Source organism: Natator depressus, chromosome 26 (genome assembly GCF_965152275.1).
Source record: "Natator depressus isolate rNatDep1 chromosome 26, rNatDep2.hap1, whole genome shotgun sequence".
Taxonomy (NCBI): domain Eukaryota; kingdom Metazoa; phylum Chordata; order Testudines; family Cheloniidae; genus Natator; species Natator depressus.
This window is the reverse complement of record NC_134259.1, coordinates 1,798,159-1,822,084: the sequence shown is the minus strand read 5'-3', so window position 1 is coordinate 1,822,084 and position 23,926 is coordinate 1,798,159. Positions and strand designations below refer to the sequence as shown.

The 23,926-nt window shown below is 53.1% G+C and overlaps 1 protein-coding gene across 6 annotated transcripts in view; it reads right to left on the bottom strand.

Moving 5' to 3' along the window:
* The window catches only part of FGFR1 (fibroblast growth factor receptor 1), a 71,548-nt gene that overhangs the window by 19,289 nt on the left and 28,333 nt on the right, over positions 1-23,926 (bottom strand). For 3 of the 6 annotated variants that reach the window (XM_074940158.1, XM_074940157.1, XM_074940159.1), the window contains exons 3-7: positions 17,689-17,952; positions 13,897-13,980; positions 11,998-12,173; positions 6,080-6,203; positions 1,100-1,290 (exon numbers count right to left, since the gene is read on the bottom strand). In XM_074940158.1, coding sequence (XP_074796259.1) covers positions 1,100-1,290; positions 6,080-6,203; positions 11,998-12,173; positions 13,897-13,980; positions 17,689-17,952 — 839 coding nt within the window. Of the gene's footprint in view, positions 1-1,099; positions 1,291-6,079; positions 6,204-11,997; positions 12,174-13,249; positions 13,399-13,896; positions 13,981-17,688; positions 17,953-23,926 lie in introns of those variants that run through there. The other 3 variants (XM_074940160.1, XM_074940161.1, XM_074940162.1) reach the window with 2 other exon arrangements.

Below are 23,926 nucleotides of genomic sequence, written 5' to 3'. Positions count from 1 at the left end.
TGAGATCAACATCAATCACATCATCAGTGACTTGCCCAAACGCTGAATCAAGGGGCGACCAGCTCAAGTCCTTTGCACCCCATCCCCCATATCAAGCACTGGTGGTGTCTGTCTGCAGAAGTGCAAAGGGTCTGACAACAAGCCAGACACACACAGCCCGGAGGTGCCTGTAGGTTTAACGAAGAAGGGCTTGTGCATTGAAACAGCTGATCAATGCACTGGCTTATGGCAAACCTGAAGTCATGACAATTTGGTGACCAGTGCAGAAAGTCAGCAACAGCACAACCTTTGAATTAACACATGGGCACCCCCAGAGCTCCCAGATGAATGAACATGCCCCGTTTGACAAGGAACAGATTCGGGGGGGGGGCACTAGGGTGGCCATGAAACCACTGGATAAAGGGCACAGTGGGTTGCTGTAAGTGGCACTGACAGGTATTAGGTACAACACAGCAGAGAGGCGTGTGCAAGCATGTGCTTCTGCTCTCTGCTGTGCAGCAACTTGGCTCCCTTGAAGTGGGGTTCCAGGCCTGTGGTGGAGGCTAAGGGAGCAGGGCTCACCTGAGCAACTATCTCGCTTTCTACATTGGCGATTTTAAAAATAACAATGCACGGAATAGGAGTGATCCTCCCCCAGCCCACTGCATCTCTGAGCATGCAGATCCCAGGGCCACTGAATGCTTCACTGCCAGCCTGTTCCTGGGCCAGTTAAGACAACCCCACTCTCTGCTCCCCAGGTCACTCTACACCAGTGTATTTAGTCCAACTTGGTGCTTCGGGGAGGGCATGTCATATCCACATTCTGCTGAAAAGACCAGCACCTTCCTGTCCTAACCACCCACTATCCTCTGCTTCAGGCTTTGCAGGGAGGAGAGAACAGGAGAAGGCTCTGCATGTCCCACTGTCTTGGCTCAGCTGGTCAGGAGACTGATACCTAACCCAGTCTGAATGGTAGCAAACATCATCGCCCTGCCCATTCCTGATATGCCAGTTTCATCCCAAATGGCTTCCTCCCACAAGTCACTTCCACCTCACCAGCTCCATTCCCAGCTCGTCCTGCAAAGGAAACCAAACAGGCCCACCCAGAATGGGACGTTACCTTCAGGATCTGCACGTAGGGTAAGTTATCGGGTCCGATTTTGCTGCCATTGACCTCAATGTGCTTCAGCCACTGGATGTGGGGCTGTGGGTCGCTGTAAACTTTGCACACAAACTCCACATTGCTGCCCAGGGCCACGGTCTTGTTAGCAGGCAGCCCAGCTTGGAGGATGGGCCTGTGAGGTGATCTCTCTGCAAGACATGGCAAGAGAGGGGATGGTCTCACAAAACCAGGGCGCCACATCCAGCGGGCCACTAAAGAACAGCTGTGGGTGACCCAGACGTCGCTCTCAATCTCACACACATACACTTTGCTCGAGCAATTATCTTTTCTTCCCTACATTTTTTCAATGCTGCTTGTAGCCCTGTAGACTCCATTACTTGATGAGGACTTGTGGCTGGGATTTTACATAAAAAGACTAGTCTTAGCACATCATTGGTAGGTCTCTGTCCACCCCCTGTCCCAAACGTGTATCCCGCCCCCATCCCCATGCAACGCACTCCACCCAGAGCCTGCTCGAGAGCTCAGACAGGGGAGGGCTCCTGAGTGACAGCACAGCAGTGGGGGCGTATTTAGCATCATTCCTTCTTTCGCTTCCTCTCCCGCCGTCTTGGAATAGCTTGCTGCCCACTGGACTGAGCCCATAGGGATCTGGTTAATTATCAGGCGGGTTCGACCTGGTGTCTGGCTACTGGTGGAAGCAGGGCATTTAAATCTACCTAGGAAGCTACTTCTTGACACCTCTTCTGTGTGTGCACGGTGAGAGAAGGCAGAATCAGAAGTACCAGACACCCCTGAAGCCCACTCGACTTTGCTATTGATTTTACATGGAAGGTGGTCAGATGCCCAGGTGATGTATAAAACCGTAAGATGGACAGACAGAACACGGTAACAGGACAAGAGGCCAGCCCAGAGCCCTGGGAGCAGCATGACCCATGACCTCACTCTATGGGCCAACAATCCAAGTGGAGCAACATGGAGCTACTGAAAACACAGGCCTGTCCCCAGCCTCAAGAACAAAACTGCTATGCTCGGCCAGAGCACGAAGTAGGCCCTAACCCAAGCTTGTATGTGGGCAGGGATGCAATCCCAGCCCCTCGCTCTCTCGTGCTGCTCAGGGTCGGAAAGCAAGCAAGCATGAACAAGACAAATGTGGATTTGAAGCGAATGCAGCTTCCCAGAAACAAAGAGAGTTAGGCACATGGCAGCGGCAGGGAAAGGCCCTGCCACCAGCCACTGCCTTCACATCTTCACTTGAGAGGTGACAACGCAGGGATTAAGAGGTTATTTTTTCATGGCAAGAGACCGGATCTTTTTCATCCCAGTCAGTCACTTGTTAAAAATACGAAGGGAAAGCTTCACCGGCTGTCTTCCCCTCTAATTCCTCTCGCTAAGGAACCTTGACAAGCGGCCCGCCGTAGCCTAAATTCATACTCCAGTTCCCGAAGTAAGTACCACAGGACTGGCGCAGCCCCGGTCAAGGGCTCCCCTCTGCTCGCACTTCACATCCGCCTTGAATTACGCAGCATACTTTCTGCGGTGCCTCACCACGCCCCCTCTCTGACGATGCAAGCAGGCCTCAGCCTGCTTCCCGTCCCGAGAGCCGCTTGAGGCCGAGCTAGAGGGTTACAGCCAGGGCTGATCACTGAGGAGGGAGTTAGGAAGAAGCCAAACGACAGCTGGTTTCTCTGACAAGGGGGGAAAGAAAGGACAAAGCTGACGATTGAGAGCGCCAGCTCTAGGGGGAGCTGTCAAGGACAGGCCTGTGCCCCTAACCAATGCAGCAGCCACCCTAGCAGGTGCCTTGAGATGCTGCAGGTAGCATCAGGAAGCGAGCCTGGCTCACTGTGGCTCCCTCCACAGTTGAATTTCCACCTGAGGAAGGGTGAAAAGGGAAGAGTGGTTTTTAATTCATAGTGAACTCTCACCCTGCTCTCTGATCTCTAGCAATTGCCACTTTGCCTGGTGCCAGAGAGGAGGGGGAGGCGGTCATGGCTTCCCAAGGGCAGGAGAACGAGGCTGGCAGGGAATACAGGTGTATCTCGGAAGGAGATATATACCACGTATGGATACTGTGCAGAGGAAATGGTTGCCTCTGTGCAGTGAAGCTTCTTGGAGGAACGGGGATGGATGAGACTATGGGCCTGATTTTAATGGGATACAAGATAAATGCTGGTAAACCAGTTCAACAAGTGGGAGTGCGGACACTGGAAATATTCAGGGCCTGCTCTCCTCTGCATACTCTGCTTTCACCACCCATCCTCTAGTGTGCAAACCACGCTCACTAACATGCAGCTACCACCACCGCAGATATTCCCTCTGACTCTGGCCCTTTGCCTGCAACCCAAGTCAGAACCCAGGCTTTGCCTCTCCTCCAGCAAGGGAACAGCAGGACAGTGGAGATGAAACCCATCAAGCACTAGCAGTTCTGAGCAGCAAGAGCGGTGGTGGCTGACTTTATGACTCCGTGTCTGCTCATTGCCTTGATAGCCAGGCCTGCAAGGAACAGTCCCTCCAATGGAGCAGGACTAGCAGTGCCATCAGACGTGTCCCCTTGAAAGTCGAAGGTTGAAAGGATCTCTAGCTTTGGACCAGACGGGAGTCAGAAGATGACAGAATCTGCCTGGGGTCTGGCTGGCGATATTCCAGCTGAGATCTCACTGCACTCAGCGCTGGGTGTCTGGGATTTCCTGCCACTTGCCAATGCTGAATCAACCTGGCTGGAATCGGGTCCCTTTTCCCATCGGTAGTTAGGATGAAATGGAAGAGCCACTATGCTGCATTGTAGATGTCAGTGTACGAGGCCGGGTCTGGATACTTGGTGACCAAGCCTTCCTGAGCTTGGGCATTGCACGGAAGGATTCACATGGGGCTCCTAGGGCAGGGCTAGCCACTAACCTCCAAAGGGATTTCCAACAACAGGTGCCCCAAAAGCCCCTAGTGAAACTGAAATAAAAAAGCCACCCAACCAGTTCTGATTAGTGACTTTAGCCACAGAGGGCAGTTCCATTCCATTAGTCTTACAACAAAAGGGCGAAGGGAAATGGGGCCATGCAATCAAGCAGGGAGGAGACTTTCCTTCCCAAGGATGGACAAGAGGGCATTGCAGCCCCACACAGACGACTCTCCCTGCAACGCCCTCCTGGGCCTGAAGCCAAGCAAAGGACTGAGAGAACCCCTGGTTTGCTCCTGGGCCCAGCAGAAGCTGGAGGATGCTGCTTCTCCAGAGAAGGGGTTGGAACAGCCACCGGTGCACTGTGTGGTGAATGGAGCGGATCACCCTCCCCAGCACAACCAGAAACTGAGTGTTTGCAAAGCGGGGAGGGGGCACAGACAGGTGAAATTCTTGTCAGGAAACGTGGGGGAGGGGGATAAACATGGCTACCTATTCATCCGAGGTCAAAGGTCAAACAAACCCAATGAGGACCTAGCCGATTAACAAAGAGCCCGCCACTGTGGTGAGTGAGCCTTAAGAAACCCCTTTGTTCCCACTGCTGACTATTCCCTTCAGTTTGCTCAGTGTAATCAAATTAAATCACATTTTTAATGGTTCATTTACTGGCATTTAGAGCAGCTCCACATGTGCAACTGCACAGACCAGCCTTCCCAGCTGGGAATTAAGGCTAATAAGGTGATTTAAAAAAAAAAAAAAAAAAAAAGGTTCCGTCTGGACGACAAAATTATTTTAACTAAAATTTAAAAAACCAAAACCAAAAACCAAGCCACCAGCTCTGAGGCCAGGCCCACCCTTCCCATCCCCCGGGGGGACAAGCTGAGCTCTCGGGAGACAAAAGAGATGAGTCTGATTATCGCTGGGGCAAGTGACAATTAAAGGGGCGAAGCAGAGTCCATCCAGCTGTCGTGGTGCTTATGCAGCTCCTGGCAGTGCAGTATCCGAGTGCCACCCAAGTAACAAGTCCACAAACAATCTCTCTTGCCCACCTGCAGGCGTAGACACTGCGGGAGGTCACTGACTGAACTGCAATGTGAGGGAACGGACACATGCAGGCAAGGGGCTTGTGGAGGGGAAGCTGACCTGACGAAAAGGGCTTTGCATTTGGCTCAGAGCACTGCGAGGCCCGCAGGTTCCTCTTCACCCTGATGGGAGCCCCCACTGGAGGCGTCTGCGCGCCTTCCTGGATGAGCCAGAGTGGGGTTTGCGTTCCCCTTCCAGAGGTGAGCCAGCCACTGGGAGCTCACCGACTGTGACGCTGTGCGTGGGTATAACTCACGGCCAGGCTGGAACGCCCCTGCCTGCTTTGGGGAAGTGCCCCAACACCCAACCTCTTCTTGGCCTGCAGCCGGCCAGAAGGGACTGCCTCAGGCTAAGCAGCGGTGCAGAACTCCACCCCACCCCAGGACTGCCCTCCAGTGTCTGTTTGGGGTATCAGCTCAAGGCCTAACATGGGAGCTCTTCCCACGACCTTTGGGCCCAAAGAAGAGACAGCAAGCAGCTGACACCTCACCTGAGAGGTGGGCTGAAATTAGACAACGGTCACCGATTCCGAACGCCACATAGAGCGAGGTGCCTAGAGCTAATTATGGAGCTTTGAGCAATTCCTTTTCACAGGGATGCGCTACGGTTTCTCTGGTCCTGGACCCAGAACACCTTTCTCCCAACTGGGGCCTCAGTCCCAGAGCTCAGGTTCCCAGCATCGCCACTGCTTCCCCAGTCTTCGAGTCAGCCCCCGCAATCCCCACCCAGAGCCCAACAAGAGCATCCCCAGGCTGCGGAGCGGGGTGTGCACGGTGACAGCAGAAATGGAGCAGAATCGTTCCGGTGGCCAACAAGCTGTTGAAAATGCAGACAGTCTGCTTGCCAGAGAGGCTCTGCTGAACAGAACAGGACCTCAGGGGAGCCCCCTCCTCTGCACAACCATGGCCCCTTGTGCAACCTTTATGGTTTGCATCACTGGTTTCCCAGGGACATACGTTTCCTATTTCCCTTCTTAACCCTCTGCCCAGCTCAGCCTTCCTCACCCACTACGTCGAGCTGGTAGGTGTGGTTGATGCTCCCATATTTGTTCTCCACGATGCAGGTGTAGTTGCCTTTATCGGACGGCACCACCGAGTCCATAATGATGCTCCAGGTTGCGTAGCGGACCTAAGGAGGCAGGAGAGATGACAAAGCCAGTTCAGTGTGGTTATCGGCACACAGCTTTATCATCTGCGTTTTCCAACGGTATGGTGAGGAATTAGCGGCCCCAGACCATGCCAGGGCTGTGTTTGATAGAACACATGCCCTCTAATTCCAGAGCACGTCAAAGCCATCTCTGACCCCTGGGACTTGTGTTCAAGGCAGGCCATAAATCTTGGTTCAAGGTCATCTTTACCCGTTGCTACAGGGGGACGGTAATCACTCCCAGCTGTCCCAGGACAGACTCAACACAGAGCCATCTGCATCTGGAAACATGATGTCGATGGAGTTTGATGGGCTGGCACTGACTGCAGGAAACTCCTCTCTGGGCAGCCCCAGCCTGCCCTCCCGCCCGCAGCCTCACGGGAGCAGAATCTCACCCGTCCAAACTGTCACGCGTCTCTCAGAAAAGGCTGCCCCTGCCTGTGCTACGGCCAGGTAACTCGGATAAGCGCTCCTCCCTAGCCAATCCCCACTCCCACGCAGGATACAATGCCCAGTTCAGCAGACAGGACAGAGCGAGACCATTTTATATATACAAGCCTGGATCTCGGGGCACATCCCTGAGTCACTCCACCAAATCCCCTGACTTTATCACCTTTTGTGGGCAGTCCTCTTCCCACCCTCACCCCCAGGGCCAGCACCTCCACACCTGACTGCAGGGGGCTCTCTGTCACATGAGCCCTTGGGTGAAAACAGGGATTAAAAAGCATGCAGGTGGGCAAGGGTCCTCCAGCTGATGTTCCCAGGGGGCTTCATAGGATGGTAGGCCAGACTCCACCCCATGCAATTCACAACACTGCAGCAAGCTCCAAACAGCTCAGCATCTTGGAGCCCCAAAACTGTTTCCTGCCCTCCCCGCCCCAGAGCATCCCAGATCTCGGCTGTTTGGCTTAGAGAGGGTGAGGGGTGACAGGAAGGGGTTTTAGTGTGGATGACCTATGCTGGACTAGCATCTCCACTACGGTTTCCTGGGCCCTGGAAGCTGAGCTCCCCCTACTCAACATGGCCATGTTCACTCCTGAATAAAACCACCTTTGTCACCGCTGGATGAAAGCAGGATCCCAAGAAGCAGCTTCTTCTTTCGAGAACGTCTCTGATACCAGCTTCATGCAGGTGCTGCTGCATTCCTGGCTCCCAGCTGGATTCCAGCCCCATTATCCCACCTCCCCATCTGGGCACTGCATTGTGTGCTCAGGCCTACACCTTCCAATTACAGCCACTGTCAGAGTCAGCTCACAGCAACAGGCCGGGGCAGCAGGAGCTTCCCACAGCGCAAGGACACAATGCAGAGCATTTGGGTGTCAATGCACTGAGCCCTACGCGCCTATGTAGCCTCTCCAGGCACTGTCACTGCAGAAATGCCATATGGTAGCAGAGTGATTTAGGGTGGCATTCGGGGAATGGAGAAGCATTTTCTGCCTTTGCTTATTGAGAAACTGGTTTGCCCTGGGAGAAGGTGCTGGCTGGCTTTGGTTCTGTCCTGAAGCCTTTCTGCTTACAACTGTTGTGAGTCACAATTTATACAGCTGTGTCTTTTGCCCCCAGGTACGTCACAGACTTTATGTGAACAGCACCACTGAAAGGCAGCCAGCACTGGCCTAGGAGGGCAGGGTCCAGGGAGACCAGCCAGGAGATGAAGCACCACCCCATTGCTATGTAAAGTGCTCAGGCATCTAGCATTCAAATCATTTACAAGAGACACTCCCCTCCCCTGCACCACGAACTGCCCAGGGATCAAAACCTCCTGGCACGATGGGGTTCTCTCCAAATGGTGCAAGGCTGAGTCAACCCTGCTGGGATTTGAACATGGGGGGCCAGTGGCTTTAAAAGTGATGCTTGAGAGGAAGACTGCCCTTGGGTTAAGGACACCGGGGGGAGCTCAGAAAGCTGGGGTTCTTATTCCTGGCTCTGGGTGATCCTGAGCTACCCTATGCCTCAGTTTTCCATCTGTAAAAAGGGCTACTAGTACTTTTTTTCTCCCACCCTGTGTCTCGTCTATTTAAATGGTCAGGAAGGGCAGGAGCACTCTCTTATTATGTGCATGTATGTGCAGCACCTGGCACAATGGGGCCCTGATCTCAGAAATAGTAATAATGACACACCTAATACTGGAGGAGCGGGGAGGGCAAGGTGGTGTCATTGGCGAAACGGTTTTCTTCTGAGTTCCATGAGCACCAGGAGGGTCGAACTGAAAGCGTATAATTCCAGGATGTTACAGGGATGAAATATTACTAACAAATGCCAAGGAGACTCTCCTGGTGTTCATGCCACGCCCATTCTCTGCCTGAAAGGCCAGTCTCCCTCTCGCCTTTGATTCCTTAGGACCAGCCAGGGGACTCTTTGAGCAGATAGCTCCACCCCAGCATGTAATAAAGTGAGTCATGATGTGGCTGATTTCCTGGTGTTTGTGTCAGCGCCTTGCTGGACCCTAATGGGACATGGGCCAATAGCTGGATTTCATTTGCACAATAAAGTGCATGAGTCAGTGGCCAGTGAATAATCAAACTGCTAGTTGGAGGGGAGCAGAGAGCAGAGGGCTGACTCAGAGAGTGTCTCTCACAGGAGAGGGCAAGGTCTCCTGGGAGACCTGAGGCTCCTATCCCCAAGCACAGGTAGCAGCCGCTGCCGCCAGGTTACCATATTGGCCATACAACGTTCCTTGCTTGTGTCTCTGCAGCTGATGCCAGGTGCTAGTCAGCACAGAGAAACCACCTCCCACAACAGATTTATGGCTTATCTGTTTCCTTCCCTGGAGCCCCAAACGGGGAGGTCCACTGTGCTCTGGAGGAGTTGACACAGGTGGGAATCTTCGTCTCTTGGATACATGGTCAAAACCAGCTATTGCTCAAAACTCGTCTTCCCCGGTGCAGTCTGCAGCAACCTCTGTGATGCCAGTCCTGGTCCCCCTCCTCAGCTCTCCCGAAGCCCCTCCTCACCTCCTGTTGTTGTACTCTGATACACAGCTCTGTGGAGCCTCCTAAACCCTGACCCACAGCCCCCCCTTGCTATTCCAATCCTGACCGCCGTATTGCTCTCCTGATGGCCCTCAATCCTGCAGGCACTCAGGGCCAGTCCCCGATCCCGTCTCTACCAGAGGCAGAGCTGTTTGCCAAACTGCCTTATGATTTTATAGGAATGACTTGGATGAGACCCACCAAACTTGCCTTCTTAGGAGAGCTCAGGTCTCCAGCAGTGAAAGACTCATTCAATAGCACACAAAACCACCCAGCTGCTCTAGAAGCTTTCCAAGGCCCAATACACGGGCCAACTCAGCCAGGCAAAGCCAAAACGCAGTTGCTACAAATGACTAAGAAAAACAAGAGTGCATCAATGGCGCTCGATTTCACTTTGACAGGAGAAAGTAATTATCATCTGAAAATGGCATAGAACCTTCTTCAGACTGGTTTGATTCAGGAGAAATGAGGGTAATTATTTGATGCATGAATCATGGATTGTGTCTCATTAAAGCCACTATTGATTCCTCCTGAGAGGCCTTGACCAACACTGCAGTTTTAAAAAGAGAAGGAAAAAAGGACAGTTCTTCCCTCTGGCTACTTCAGGAGGAGTTTTATTGATGCAGGAGTCTATGCAATGGAGCTGTGGGGCAGCACCGCACTCCTGAATCATTCAACACTGAAACACGTTCTCTGGGCAACCAAAGGAGGGGTGTCAACACCAGACAGCAGAACGCCCGCACCAGCTGCCAGAATGCCTTTCGCTTCGCCAGAGGTGCAACCACGCCATGCACAGTAGCTTTAAAGACAACACGGAAATGCTCCCCTAGCAATCAGAGGGTAAACTGTGCCCTCCAATATAGTACAATAGCGACTGCTAGAAAGAAATCGGAGCAGCAAGTGCTCTCTCTCTTTTGGCTATCAGACTCCAGCGCTGACCATCCAGGGAGGCTGCATAATGCTCCCAGGTCCTCTCCTGCTTTGGTTTGAACTCAGAGTCTCGAACAATAGCTTTGTTACAAGGGAAAGGAAACAGGGAAGTATCAGCCCCACACTCCTTGGAGAGCTCCAGAGTCTAAGGCTCCATTCACCTGCTTCAGTTCACTCCCAGGACAGGACATCCCTGGCAAACAACAGACCCTCGTCGGAGTAAAAGTGGCCTGTCCTGCTCTTCCTAAGGGAGCCAAGTATCAGGGAGTGAATTATGGCCCCAGAGCTGGGCCTGGGAGACTTTCCCAAGAAACCTGTCAGCCTGGGGCCCCTACGGCTTCTGCTGGCCATATTGTTGCCCAGTAATAAAGTCATCCCCCCCTCCTCTGCAGCAACTGGGCTTGTCCTGTAACAGCCCGGCCGTGGGAAGAGCCCAGAGAGTTCCCCGGAGTGTCAAAAATGAGCGGGGGGAATCTGAGGCAGTTTGTGTGCAAATCAATACAGCAGGGGAGCAAAAAACCCCAATGTCAAAGCTGGGCAAGAGAGACTCATTTCGGCCTTTCTTCCATCCCCTCCCTGATAACGCATACTAGCGCAAGCTTGACCCATCAGCAGGCCACCCTCGCAGGTCTATTTTGTAACCTGAATGTTACAGGGGCCCATCTATCCCTGCTGGGAGACTGCAGCCCAAATGAGCAGCCTTCCCGGTGCACGCTAATCTGCAACACCCATTCACTTTTCCCCCCAAAGCAATGGTTTCAGTCTAGGTTCTTATCTGGCTCCCCTTCCTGTAGCTTGGGAGATGCGGCCCCACCATACCCCTGGGAGATGGAGAAGGCTTGTTATCCCCATTTCACAGGTGGGGAACTGAGAAACAAAGAGAGGTTAAGTGACTTGCCCAAGGTCATACAGGGAGCCTGTTGCAGAGACTGGGAGTTGAACCCAGAGCTCCAGAGGCCCAGTGCCTCCACTACATGTCCATCCTTCCTCCACCTCAATACACTTTTCAATAAGAATTATTTGAACCAGAAGCCCAGCGCTCACAACCCAACCAGCCCACCCCAGCACCACTCCCACAATACTCCACCCTGCAGTGACAGCCCAGCACACACACTCCCCGCTGCAGTGATAGCCCAGTGCACAAGCAGCCCCGTGCTCACAAGGTATTCTACATCACCACCACCCTGCGCAAAGCTTATTCACAAGGAACCCTACAATAACAAACCTATGCACACGTATCCAGCGGGAATAGAATCCAATACATTTTCAAGAAGGAGGCATTTTGTATTCAGGTTCCCAAGGGATTATTATAAACAGCAAAGGGGAGACAAATCATTTTAAAAAGTTAGAGAAATGCCTGCCTGGGACCCCCCCCCCCCACACACACACACACTTTATAATCCTGCAGGCTGTTGGGCGACCGGCATTGAGAGAACCTCCCCTCCCAGTCTACCTGGACATACAAGAGAGATGCTGCTGCTTTATCCAGAACAGGATACTTGGGCCCAATCCTCAGCGGGTGTAGGCTGGCCGAGCTCCATTGCAGGGAATGGAACTGTGCTGCAGGCAGTGAAGTGAGGCCAGTTTACCCCAGCTGAGAGCCTGGCCCTAAAGAGAAAGGCTGGCTCGAGAAGAACAAGAGCCCCCAGGGGGGCATTCAGCACTGCCCACTTTGTGCACCTCCTTGCACCATGATACCAGAAGCCTGGGGCTGGAACTTGGTGCTCCTTGGGTCTTGGGCGTTCTTAGTGCACCCAACACGGCAGTGAATAGGCCCAAAGCCCATTAGCTTCAGACAGAGAAAATCCCCACTGCCTCCGTGCTCCAGACCAATCCATACCCCCTATCTGCACAGCACCCCCACCCCTGCTCACCTTGTATCCACCGATGCGGTGGTCAGGCTTGAACTCCTTGCCGTTCTTCAGCCAGCGCAGCGTGGGGCTGGGCGTCCCGCTCGACGGGCATTTGAACTTCACCGTTTTGGCAGCTGGGACAGCATGGAGCTTCTTCTCCATCTTCTCGGGGTATGTCCAGTAGGGAGCCACAGCCACTGAGCAGAGAGATGCGAGTCAGCACAGGGGAGGACGCCGACAGGAGGGACCTGGGGCTCAGCCGCTGGCACTGGGACCTCACAACGGGCCATGTGGGTTTGGAACTCCCCCTGCAGGCTGCACAATGCCCCCAGTGCCATCGGGGCACACTGAGAAAGAGGACATCCCTCTGCCCCAGCCCCCGCTCCTGGCTTAGCGGAAGAACAGGGTCTGGTGGCTGCAAAGGGGTTTGTTGTAAAAATGCCTGTCAAGGAGCGGAGGGGCCAACACAGCCAAAGGGAGAGCCCAAGACAAACCCAGGGAGGTTCAAGAGCTGCCACCTGCCCTAGTATCTGTTCTTTCTAGAGCCCCTCTCAGCTGGATGACACCCAGGCCCCGTTAACAGGTCACCGGCTGTCCGCAGTGCAACCCTGGCCCCGGCCAGCAGCCTGTCACAGAGCAAGATCATGGCTCCAGTAGCCTACAAAATCTTTGATCACTTGTGTCACACCGTCACCAGAGATGCCTGTCCTGCACCCAGGGATATGCTCCTTTCCAACCCCAATTCTGCTATTCAGATGGGACCAGGACTCTTCCCTGGCTGGATTTGCCTTGCGAGCTTGGAGGCAGAATCTGCATCTGCTAATCTGAGTGTGATTGCAGTAGGAGGGTTTGGGGGACAGGGAAGGGGCAGGACTTTTAAAAATACTGAGGAGTATCCTCACTGGTTTAACCCTGCGGTCAGGTGGGCCGGGAACCCGGAGCTACGCTTGATTGTAGACAAGATATCCTACCCCAACCAGATAGATCATGAACACGTTTCAGGCCAGGGAAGGAGACAGACAGTATTTTAGCAGCACCCTCATCAAGACTAAGGGCTTGTCTACCTGGAGAAATTTACTGGGATAATTAGACCACTATAGTTAGGGAACTATCACTCCCCAGGTGGACACTCATTCTGGAAAATTATACCAGTGAGTTATACAAGAATAACTCCAGCAGAATCCTTCTCCCAGTATAATTATGCCAGTAAATTTCTCCAGCTAGACACGCCCCTAACAGGGATATTGGCAACACCAGGAAGCTAGAGGTTTACCTGGCTCTGCCATTCCCCAGCCCTTGCGTTCTCCAGGTGGGACTGGCTGGAGCAGGAGTCACTTCCCAGAGCAAGCTGCTGGCCTTTTGTCAGGCTCTGAGTGTTATTTAGATGTATGCGCATGGCTCCAAGCCCAGCCGCTCATGTGCACAAGGCCAGCTCCTTCAGAGGCATTCACACGCTGACACTCTTTTTGTCTCATGCAACTCCAGCAGCCCAGGTGACCTTGACATTTCCAAAGCAGATAATGGTCTGGGTGAATGAATGACAAGCTGAAGCCTGGAGGCAGGAGCGTTTCCACCTGCAGGCGGGGGCAGTGAGGGCACTTTGGGGAATTCGCAGGGATAGCAGAAGATAATAGCATGCAGCTCACAGCTGTTCGCTATGGCTGCTGGCAGCCTGGGCCATCACCTGCTAGGCCCTGGCAGTGCTGGGCGAGGCCCCGCAACGGGCTAGGCCCTTCATAAAAACTCTAAGTTGCTTTAGTGAATGACACAAAATAAAAAGGAGACACCACCCCATGGGATGCAGCGCCCGAGTTTTAGAGGCCAAGCCCCTCGGCCCTCCCCCGCCAGAGAGGTAGCAGCCAGGGGAGGGCAGTGTCAGCGTGAGGCTGCGTTAGGTATAAAATCGTGTCTCATGCGTACGGTTCGGTTTGGTGTTATCTGCCTCATTCTCCTCCGAGGAGGAGTCGTCGTCGTCGTCGTCATCCTCAGCGGATGGAAGAGCGTCTGCAAGAGAAGAGAAGAGGTGGCCGGGTTTCAGTTTTGCTTCCAGCTGCCTCACTTACCATCCTGCAGGAAGAAGAACCAAGCAGAGCTGCACAGGGCCACATCCCTTCCTGTGTGTGGCTTTTACCCTTCCTCCCCCATGTGCCAGCTCAGCTGCAAGAGAACAGCCCCTCACATAGGAGGCCAGCTAACCCACTGGCCCTACTCACCCAGTGTCACCTACGGCTTTAATCAGCTGATGGGTCCTGTGGAGTTACAAAACTGTGTGGGGATAACTGAACTCATCAGACTCTGTGCAAAGACACAGCTCCAAACCGCTACGCCCCTGAGTCTATACTGCCAGTGAAGCTCCCCGTGGAGTGGCTGGGCTAGGGTCCTGCACAAGGGGAACTAGTCACTGGGCTGCCTAGGAGCCATTCAACCCCCTCGTCTAAGCAGCAAAGGGGGTTCCCACTAATACAAACAGCCCCAGAGCAACTTGCAGAATAGCTCCAATGGGCAGAATTAAAAGGCAGGGTTTAGGAACTGTACGTAACAGCTCCCCGTTCCCCCCGCCCAGGGGACAATGGGAAGGGAGGGCTTCCCAGCATGCCCCTCCCAGACAGATGCTCACTGGTACATTCCACACGCTGGGGACCAGCAAGTCATGGCAACGTGATTTGCTGCCTGCACCCTCATCCGTGCTGTGTCGTCATGTGAAGGGGGCAGAGAGCGCAGGAACCAGAGCTCAGGCAAGGAGAGCTCTCCATTCACCGGGGAGGGGGGTCAGACTTGCCAGGCGGATACTGAGCAGCACAGAAGGAGCCACCTTGGCTTCTCGCTGGCCCACCCCCTTTTGCAGGCTTTCATGTAGCAGAGTGAGACTCCAACACCAGGCACGGAGGAGCGCGGAGTGGGACGCTCATGTGGACAGTGGAAACCAGGAGGGTCAAAACAAGCTATCCCTTTGGCCCTGGGAGGGACTTGAGTACAGGGGTTCTGGGGCCAGGGGAGAGGAAGCGGAGCACTCTGGGCAGTCGTCTACTCGGAAGGAATCTGCCCCCTTGCTCAGACCTGTGCTCCTTTGGCACTCAGGGAGAAATGGAGGAAGTCTGGCCCCTGCCTGGCCCCTCCCTCTCTCTCCTTGGCCTTGCAACCACATCCCATAACAGCCCTAACCAAGACAGGACCAGGGGCTGAGAGTTCCCACCCGCCCACACACAACCAACGGCCCCCAGGACTCGGCAGCAAACCTGGCCTAACTCCGTGGGGCAGGCCCTAGACACCGCGGTGCACGCCACCGTGCAGGAGGCCCGGTGCTCCACAGCAGCTGCATTTCAGTTCGAACACAGGGATTTTAAATCAACTAAGGAGGACAGTAAATGGCGCAATCAGTGCTAGGAGCCTGGCCTTGCCGATTTTCATACTCAATTCAATGTAATGTCCACACTTCTGCTTTCAGCGTACCAGGCACTGTGGCATTGGCAACACAGCACTACATCATCAGAAGGGAGCTGGGGGGACGAAACAGAAGAGTGGGGATTAGCTGAGGGTTTCAGCCCCAGGGAGGGGAGTTGAGGTTGTGGCATAAGCACTAGCTGGATGTGTCTGCTACAACGATCAGCAGGGAAATGGTTAATAGCATTGACATTTAAATGGACAGTGAGATGCACCGCAGCTCACCCCCCTGGGAGCGATCAGTTCAGTCTGTCTGCAGGCTCAGGCAGACAATGCTCTAGCAGTTACGGTCAGGTCACATTTCTAAGCATTTCTCTTGACACAAAGGTTAGAGACACAACGCACCTTTGCGTGAGAGCTGAGGTTCTGCAGGCGCGTAGGTACAGACTGCATGAGCCCCTCCCTATGCAGCAGCTCAGCTTCCTAACCACCATCAGGCGCTAATTCTAGCCACTCTGCCACCAGTTCCCACCCAGTTCCTCTTCACCTGTGATCGGATTTATCTGGCACCATGGGACCTCGACACTGCCCAGCCCGCCTCGTAATGAATCTAGATCCGAGCCTGGCTAATGCTTGTAAGCATGTCTGAAGCTGTTTTCCAAACAGGGTGAATGGCAGGCATGGCTGTGACACTGCATCCACACCCAAGGTGGGGACAGGCTAAGAAAGCCCAATCCAGATTCTCTAATGGGGGTAAATCTATGGGAAGTTTTTAGTTAGTGAGGTTGTTAGAAAACCATCTGCCTCCCTCACCAGTCACTGAAATCAGCCTGAAGATGGGCCCCCCGGGCCGGAAAATGCTGTGCCGGACCACGGCTAGTGCTAGCATGGCTGCGTGCCCAGGATGGACGGGCCAAAACAGCTCAGAGAGCTGTAACGACAGGCTCTGCAGGGCCGGGCCGCCCGCGCCCAGTCCTCTGGATGGTGAAAGGGCCGTGACCTAGTCACCGATCCGACAGGCTGAATAAACAGTTCTGCCCCCATTTGTACGGGATACACCTGCCAGCAGGGAGCAGCCAACTGGGCCAGACTGGAACTCTCAGGGAGTCAAAGGCTGGGCCCCTGGGTCACTCGATAGGCAGCTCCCAGCATTGCTGAGGCGTTCTCATCTGATTCCTAAATGCCCAGTTACCCACCTCCTCCCTTCTCTCCTGCACCTTCCCTGCTCTGCTGGCTGACTGCTTGGGAACAGCTGCTAATGCTCCCAGCCTTCCTCTTCAGAACACGGCCCGATTGTTCCAGGGTCGGCAGTAAAACCCAGCGGCTGTTGGTCTTCTGGAGGATGGACTCCCATTTGCTTCCCTGGTGTTCCCCTCCGCAAGCGGCGTCCTGATGAACCCTGCGCACCAGACCCCATGGTGACCCCGCGCTCAGAGCAGCCAGCAAAATGTGCAGCTGGCACAGTCAAACTTAGCTGGCTTTTCCTGCCCCTGACCTGAGACAACCCCATGGCAGTTTTCTCCCACACCTTCCAGGGCTCAAAACAGCTACGTGACATGGCTACAGCAGGCCGAGGTCATGAGACAGATGCACAGGTGCACGCCGCCCTCTCGGTCTGCAAGACGGGGTTTGCAAACCCACTCACAACTCCCCAGACATTTCTTAGCAGCTAACCTGTCCCTAGGGCCTCGCCTCCCATGTCCAGCCAGCCCAGCAACTGCTCTGAATCCCCCCATATACACCCTGCTGTGCAACACCTTTGCTCCAAACCATTCCAGGGAGCCTCCTGCAGCCAGCACTGGAAAGAGTCCTTGGGTGGGTGTTACACATTTCCGTTACCCTAGTGCTCGTTTCCCCGGTCATACCACTCCAGGATCAGCCCCAGGGGAACAGCTGCTGCAGCATGAGCAGAAGAAGCTGCCACATCTGCCCATCTCCGCTGCGGCAGGCAGCACAACCAATGAAAGGAGGGGGGTGAGAAGTCCAACATGCTACAAATGTGCATCCCGGATGGATGGATGTGCAGCGCTGCGGCACAGCGAATGCATCAGCTGATTCCTAGAACTGCTCCAGGACACATGGCAGGGAGGGCGCATGAGGATGCTCTGGTGCTGGCCGCACATCAAGCCTTTGTAAAGCTTCAGGGTTCCCTGACCAGTACCCCACAGACCAAAACAGCCCACCAGCTACCAGAAGAAAGATAAGACAATCTGCAGGTGTGTGCACGCAAGATTTACATCTGGTTCCCACACAAGTAATCTGCTTCCTGCCCTGCAGTCAGGCAACTGGGCCCCCCTTCCCTTTGTGCCCAGTCCCAGGGCTGCTACGAACCTGAGACATTAACGGAGAAGTAGGTGGTCTCGCTCCCTGAGGGGCTGTTGGTCATGCAGGCATAGAGCCCTGAGTCCTCAGGCACAGCATCCCTGACCTCTACCTCCTCCCCAGTGATGCGCGTCCGGTTGTTCTCTGCCAGCTGGACCCCATCTCGCACCCAGTTGATGCTCTGGACATCGTCCCGCAGCCGGCAACGCAATAGGAGGAGGTCGCCAGGGTGAGCCGAATGCGACTCCACTTCAATTTTCGCTTTGGGCAGAACTGGAAGAGTTAGGAGAGAAAGAAAATAGAGACAAAAGGAAACCACGCTGTGAACGGATGTTTATTGGGGTTTGCGCGTCCCACGGGGAGTCTCCTGCACCACCCTCCTGCAGCGACTCTGCAGGCCAAGCCCTGCTCGGGCACGCAGGTCTCCGCTTTCCACATGTGGCTCTCTGGAGAAGCAGTGTTGGGGCACAGTGTGATGGGCCGTTGCCTTTTAATTCAGCTGCGACGATGGGCGCGGGAAGCAGCTAACAACAGCTGCAACGGGGCGCCATGCTTGCCAGGCAGGTGGCGGCATCCTGACTTGAAGACGGCATGGTGCGAAGGGCAATTCAGCTCACCTACCTGTTAGCCTGAAAAGCACGGCAGCTAGCAGGCCTGCCATGCAGCCCAGAGAGCAGGGCGGAGATGGGAAGAAGAGGCAGAGGTTAAAAGCAACTGCAGCAGGATTAAGCATTTCACCTTCATTTTATAACCCAGACATTAGCAAGGAAGTTGAGGCTGTTCATGCGCCCTTTGACCTTTTACCAAGCATCATTCAGCCCAGCCCCTGAGGGTCAGAAAATACTTTGGCCAAGGTTTTCAGAAGTGAATTTGGGGGCTCAACTTGAGAAGTCTCAAAGAGGCCTGGTTTTCAGAGGGTGGGTGCTGGGCGCTTTCTGAAAATCAGGCCCCTTTAAGGGGGTCTTCAGTTGGACACCCAAAATTGCCACTCACGTCTGAAAATCTTGGCTTGTGCATGACTCTCCCCCCACCCCACCCCACCCCACCCCCCTAAGAGCACATGCAGAGGCTGCCCTTGGGAACACCACGCTCTGCCCAATTTCTCGCTTCCTGCAAAGCTCAGAGAAGGCAGCCAGCAAAGCAGGCCAGGTTTCATGCTGCCTGATTACCACTTTGCTTAAAGCATTTTAAGGAAGGGGGGGGAGGAGGATCAATTAAGGGAACTGCATTAAGGCAGAGGCTAAAGTGATAATTGCTTTTGTAATAGCGTCCTGGGTGGGCCGGGTCAGCTCAGGTGAGCCTCCAGTTGAACAGGTGCTGGCTGGAGTATTCCAAGTTTCCAACTCTATTACGATGGGAGAATTGCAGCTGCCATCAAATGCAACATTTGGTTTAGCAGCACAAAGATCCTTTCTCTTCACTCCAAGACTCTCCAACTCTACTTGATCTGTTGTCTCCCAACTACATTGGAGCCTGTCTGAGCAGGTGTGGGCTGGGGGGCTGGGCCCCGGGCACTGCCTTTTAAACCGCTCGGTCTTGCAGGATCACTGTTCCAGGATTCCTCTCCGGTTCCTGCTTTAGAGAACACCTGATACAAAGGTGTAGCTGAGGAGCAAGGCTGCAACCTCCGAGTGTATGAGAACAGACAGAGCCCTCCAGAGGTTTCATGTGCAAACCACCTACTCTGCACCTCCTGGCTCCAAGCAGGGATTTAAACGCCTCGCAGCCCTGCTGGCTTCAAAGCCACTTGAGATGAGTCCAGTCTGGAAGCAGCTCATTCTACCTACCTATCATTTTAAAGCAGTGTCGGCTGAAATACACAGAGACCGACTCGTGCACTCTCCCAGACCCCGAGCTCTGCCTCGGGGAGCAGAGTCTCAAGGGGAGACATTGCTTCTAAAGACACTAGTTGCCTATAAGGTGAACTGTCACGATGGCCTCCCGCAGAGAAGTCTTTACCCCTGCAGAGGTTCAATCCCTCTCCCTACAGCTGCTCAAGGCATCATGGCTGGAAGGACTTGGGAGTTGCAGGGCCAGGAACAAAGGGGTGGGGGGGAGGATGTCAAAGGAGATACCCACCCTCCGATGCCAAACAAATCACTGCTTTAGCTTGGTGCAATACCTGGCAGTGCCAGGGAGAGCAGGACACTTTGTGAAAGCCAGGGTGTCTCTCTGGGGCATGGCATAGGTGTCCACGGCTCCATAGGCTTGGTTCAGCTCACATCCAGTGTTGGAAAGGATGAGAGCTTGCCCCTCTCGCCTGCTCCCATCCCCATCAGCCCTGTTCGGGTTCCAATTCAATTTGGAGGCTTTTTCCACCAGCGTGATATTGAATCCAAGAGCAAAACGTCAACTGGATTTCCTCCGTGTATCAGACTTCCCACAGCCTCCCCAATGCCTGAGTGGCATTACATACTCCCAGCCCCAGCGCTAGGCTAATTTATCAGTGCACTCATCCATCAAATAGGCAAGAGCCTTCTGGTAGATACTGCTAGAAACACACAGCAGTGCCCCTTCCCCTCCCCCAGAGAGGAACTCATAAAGAGACACCAGTGGGCGCACTCTGAGCATTGGCATTATCCCAGCATCATGCTCAGAAAACCACTTGTTCCCAGAGCTGGAGACTCGGGCTACAGCGTCTGACCCCTACAAGCATGGCTCTGTCTGCTCCATAGGTATAGGTAAAGTCGTTTACAAGAGATGACTTACCTGTCCAGAACCCCTGGGGCTGGGCACTTCATACCCTGCAGCCATCAAACACACACAAAAACCTGGGCAAACAATTCCAGCAATGTAAGCACAAAACAACACTGAAAAAAGCTTGCCGAGGTATTGATTGCTAAGTGCAGTTTTCTTCCCATGCTACTCTGGGGTGTTATCCTGCATTGCAACATGGTTTTGCCCCATCCACAAAGTTACACCAGTTTAACTTAAATAAGTTTTTAAACTACCACGCTGGTGGCACTCCGTGTGTGGACACTTATTTCAGTTTAGCGTAAATGAATTTCTAATTACTTTAGCTAACACCCCCCGCCCCCTAAAGAGGCTTGCATTGGTTTAAAAATCACACCTGTAAACAGTGCAACTTCAGGGCATGGACTGCCACTATATTTATGTACAGCACCTTGGACAACAAGGACCTAGTCTCTTAAGGGCAACGGTAATACAAATAATATTTTAGTATTTAAAAATGAAAGATCCATTTAGAGGAACTTCACTTTTCTCTGCTATAGATCCTGTCTTGTTTTTTGTTGTTGTTGTTTTTTAGGCATTTCTTTATTTCTTATACATATGAGATGCTTTGAGGGGAAACGTTTAAGAGAAAACAGCCAAAACGTTTTTGTGATTTTAAAGAAAAACTTGAATGAACTGTTAGGAGGAAAATTCACCATCCCCCCTGCAGTGCTGTCAACCCAAACCACCAAGGGCAGGGTGCCAATTGCCTCAGAAGTTTATCAATAACACAAATAAAATGTTTTTTAATATGGGAGTTTTAGACTGACAACAACCCTTTGAGGAATCAGAGAAAGCCATCTTGCTTTCTTTGATCTTGTACAACCTCATGAAATGTTCATTTCTAGTAGCTCTGGCATTTTGTGTTTCAATTTATTAGTCGCAGGCACCTTACAAAGCAGATTTCCAACCCAGCTGTGTGCTCAGACACAAAGGGCTCTGCAGTATAATGTTGTGCTTTTCCCTCCTTTCCAATAACAAACAACAGACCAACAACAAAAGAAATCACTCCAGAAAATGATCCCATCTCACGAAAACTCCTCACTCCATCGCATCAGACATAAGCTGCTTTGCCCTCACTTTCAAGGGTATGTACAGTTATCCCCCACACTTGTCCTCTCTCACTCTCTACTGAGATGTCTACTCTCCTGCCTCTGATCAGCCCATGATTCCGTCCTCCATCACCCACTCGCTAAAATTTCAAACAAGCAGCCTTGTGCTTTCTTCCACTCTGCCTCGGATGCTTATAAATTGCTCCCCAAAGCTATCTCACGATCCACCTTCAAAAGCCTCCTTAAAACCTCCTTTCCCACAATGTCTATAAAAAAACCTGACAAGCCAAGGCTGTTGGTGAGCTGAGACCACAGTCCATCACGTTGACCAACACTGTCTCATTGTTTCCTGTACTCCCCTGTTGGTCCGTGTGATTGCTCATCTCTTGTCTTAGATTGTAAGCTCTTTGGGGAAGGGACTGTCCTTTTGTTCTGTGTTTGTACAGCGCCCAGCACAACGAGTCCATGGCCAGGACTCCTACGTGCAATAGTAACACTAATAATAAGAAGACACTTTCCCCTGTTATCTTTTTCGCCCTGAAACTGTGTTAGCATCTGTTCTCCAAGCGGGGTAAGCAGGGTACAGTTTAAATCATATCCATCTCATGCAGTTATTTCTTTTAGGAAAGGATCACTTGGTGAAGGCTTGTGGCCTGGTTTTTTATGTCTCTCACTGAAGCCACAGAGGAGCTGTGAGCACTCATCCCCTCTGCAAGCCAGGCCACCTTGCTTTGCTTTTGTGCCTTGCTTATTGCTGATGTTACTCAGCCTGTGAGGTTTTTCTTTGTCTGTGAAAGTCCTGCTAGCATTTCAGCCTAAGCCCAGCCAGTGCTCTGTGCACCCAGGGATGTGAGGAAGCCAAAAGCTTTGATATAAATCAGTCTTTGAAGTTTGGAGTCACACCCAGAAGTGCCATGGACTGCTCCAATATTGCCAACCACAGTTATTGTGCAATTATCTGGTCGCTGCACTGCTGGGAGATTTAGAACAGGGATTATTAGACCCTTCAGATTCCCAGTTCATGTTGGAGGTGTCCTCTTCCATTAAACAAACTCTGGGACCGTAAAAAGCAACTCTAGCCAGGAAGAAAACATTCCTGTTCAACAGGCCAGAGCTAGTACAAATCCTCTGCACTGTGTTTGTGCTGGGGACCAGGGCAAGGCATTGCCTATAAAACTGGCCTGGAAAGAATTTCAAGAAAGCTTGCTTGCAATTCTATGATAGTCTACGACAGTCTGCAAATCCTTACACATGTCTCAGCTGGACCTATAGAAATGGTGAGAAGATTGCTCGGGGTGTGGGGGGAGGAATCTGGGGGAGAACAAAACTTCAGGACAATTTACAATCAATCAGCTTTATCCAGTATCCTGGGTCAGCTGCATGCAGAACCCCAGGGATGCTATTTTTCACAGGGGTGTTTGATGCATGAACATGGGCACAGGGCTGATGAGGACCCATTGCTCTCCAGGCAGGGATCCCGATGGCGGGTTCGAAGCTTCACATTCTAACGGGGCCAAGGCTGCTTTTTTAATTTCAGGCTCTTGTTTTTCTTTCTCTCTGGGAGGGGCTAGAACTGGGAGGAGGTTAGCCATTAGCATGGGAGTGGGGGCCAGATCTCGTTTCTAAGACAACAAAGCCCCTCCCCCCATCTCCTTAAAGTCAAAGGCTGTTTTACATTAACTGCATGACCACGCGGGCTCAAAGTGCAGAGGTGCTGGACGGGATGGGCAGGGGTTCTCTCTGAGCTGGAGTCGATGAGCAAGGGGAGTCAGGAGGCAAGGCAGGCCGCTGGTAACCCAGAGCACATCTCTGCACTTAGGAGCAGAGCTGAAAACAAGGCCCGGTGGGAACGCTTGGAAAATGAATTCACAGGCTAATGAGCATGTCCAGGGTAGCTAACCCCTATGGAAGGAGAGGGGCTGGGTTAGAGACCCAGCATCCAGATAATCCAGCAAGGTCATGCGCTTCCATTGGAGGCACAAGGAGGGGTGGGGGGAGGAGAGTGCTGGCATCAGGGTAGCTTAATTTTGATGGCAGCTTATTCACTCATGTCCCCTTCATGGCTCTGGAAGCGCAGTCTGGGTGCAGCAGCTAATCCGAGAGGTGGATGCAACTGCTCTGGACAAGCCGGTGGCATCCCAGCAGTATGCCTGCCATGCTGAAAACAACGGCAGCTTGGCCCTTCCGGGGCAGACGGATGGAGTACCTTTAAAAGGAGGCGGGCTCGGGTGTCTTAGGAACTGCCGGCCTGCATTTTGTGTGTGCACTCTACAGCCTCCGGGCCGGGGTAGAGGAGCGGTCAGGGTACGGGAGGGACAGTTGTTCATACTGGGAATCACTGGAGTATGTCACACGGGGATGTCTGGCTGTCTGGCACTCAGAACCTTTGGGCGACTCCGCAGCCCCTTGAAGGGGGCATGGAGCAGAGGCAGACCAGGGTCCAACTCAGGGGACAGACAGAT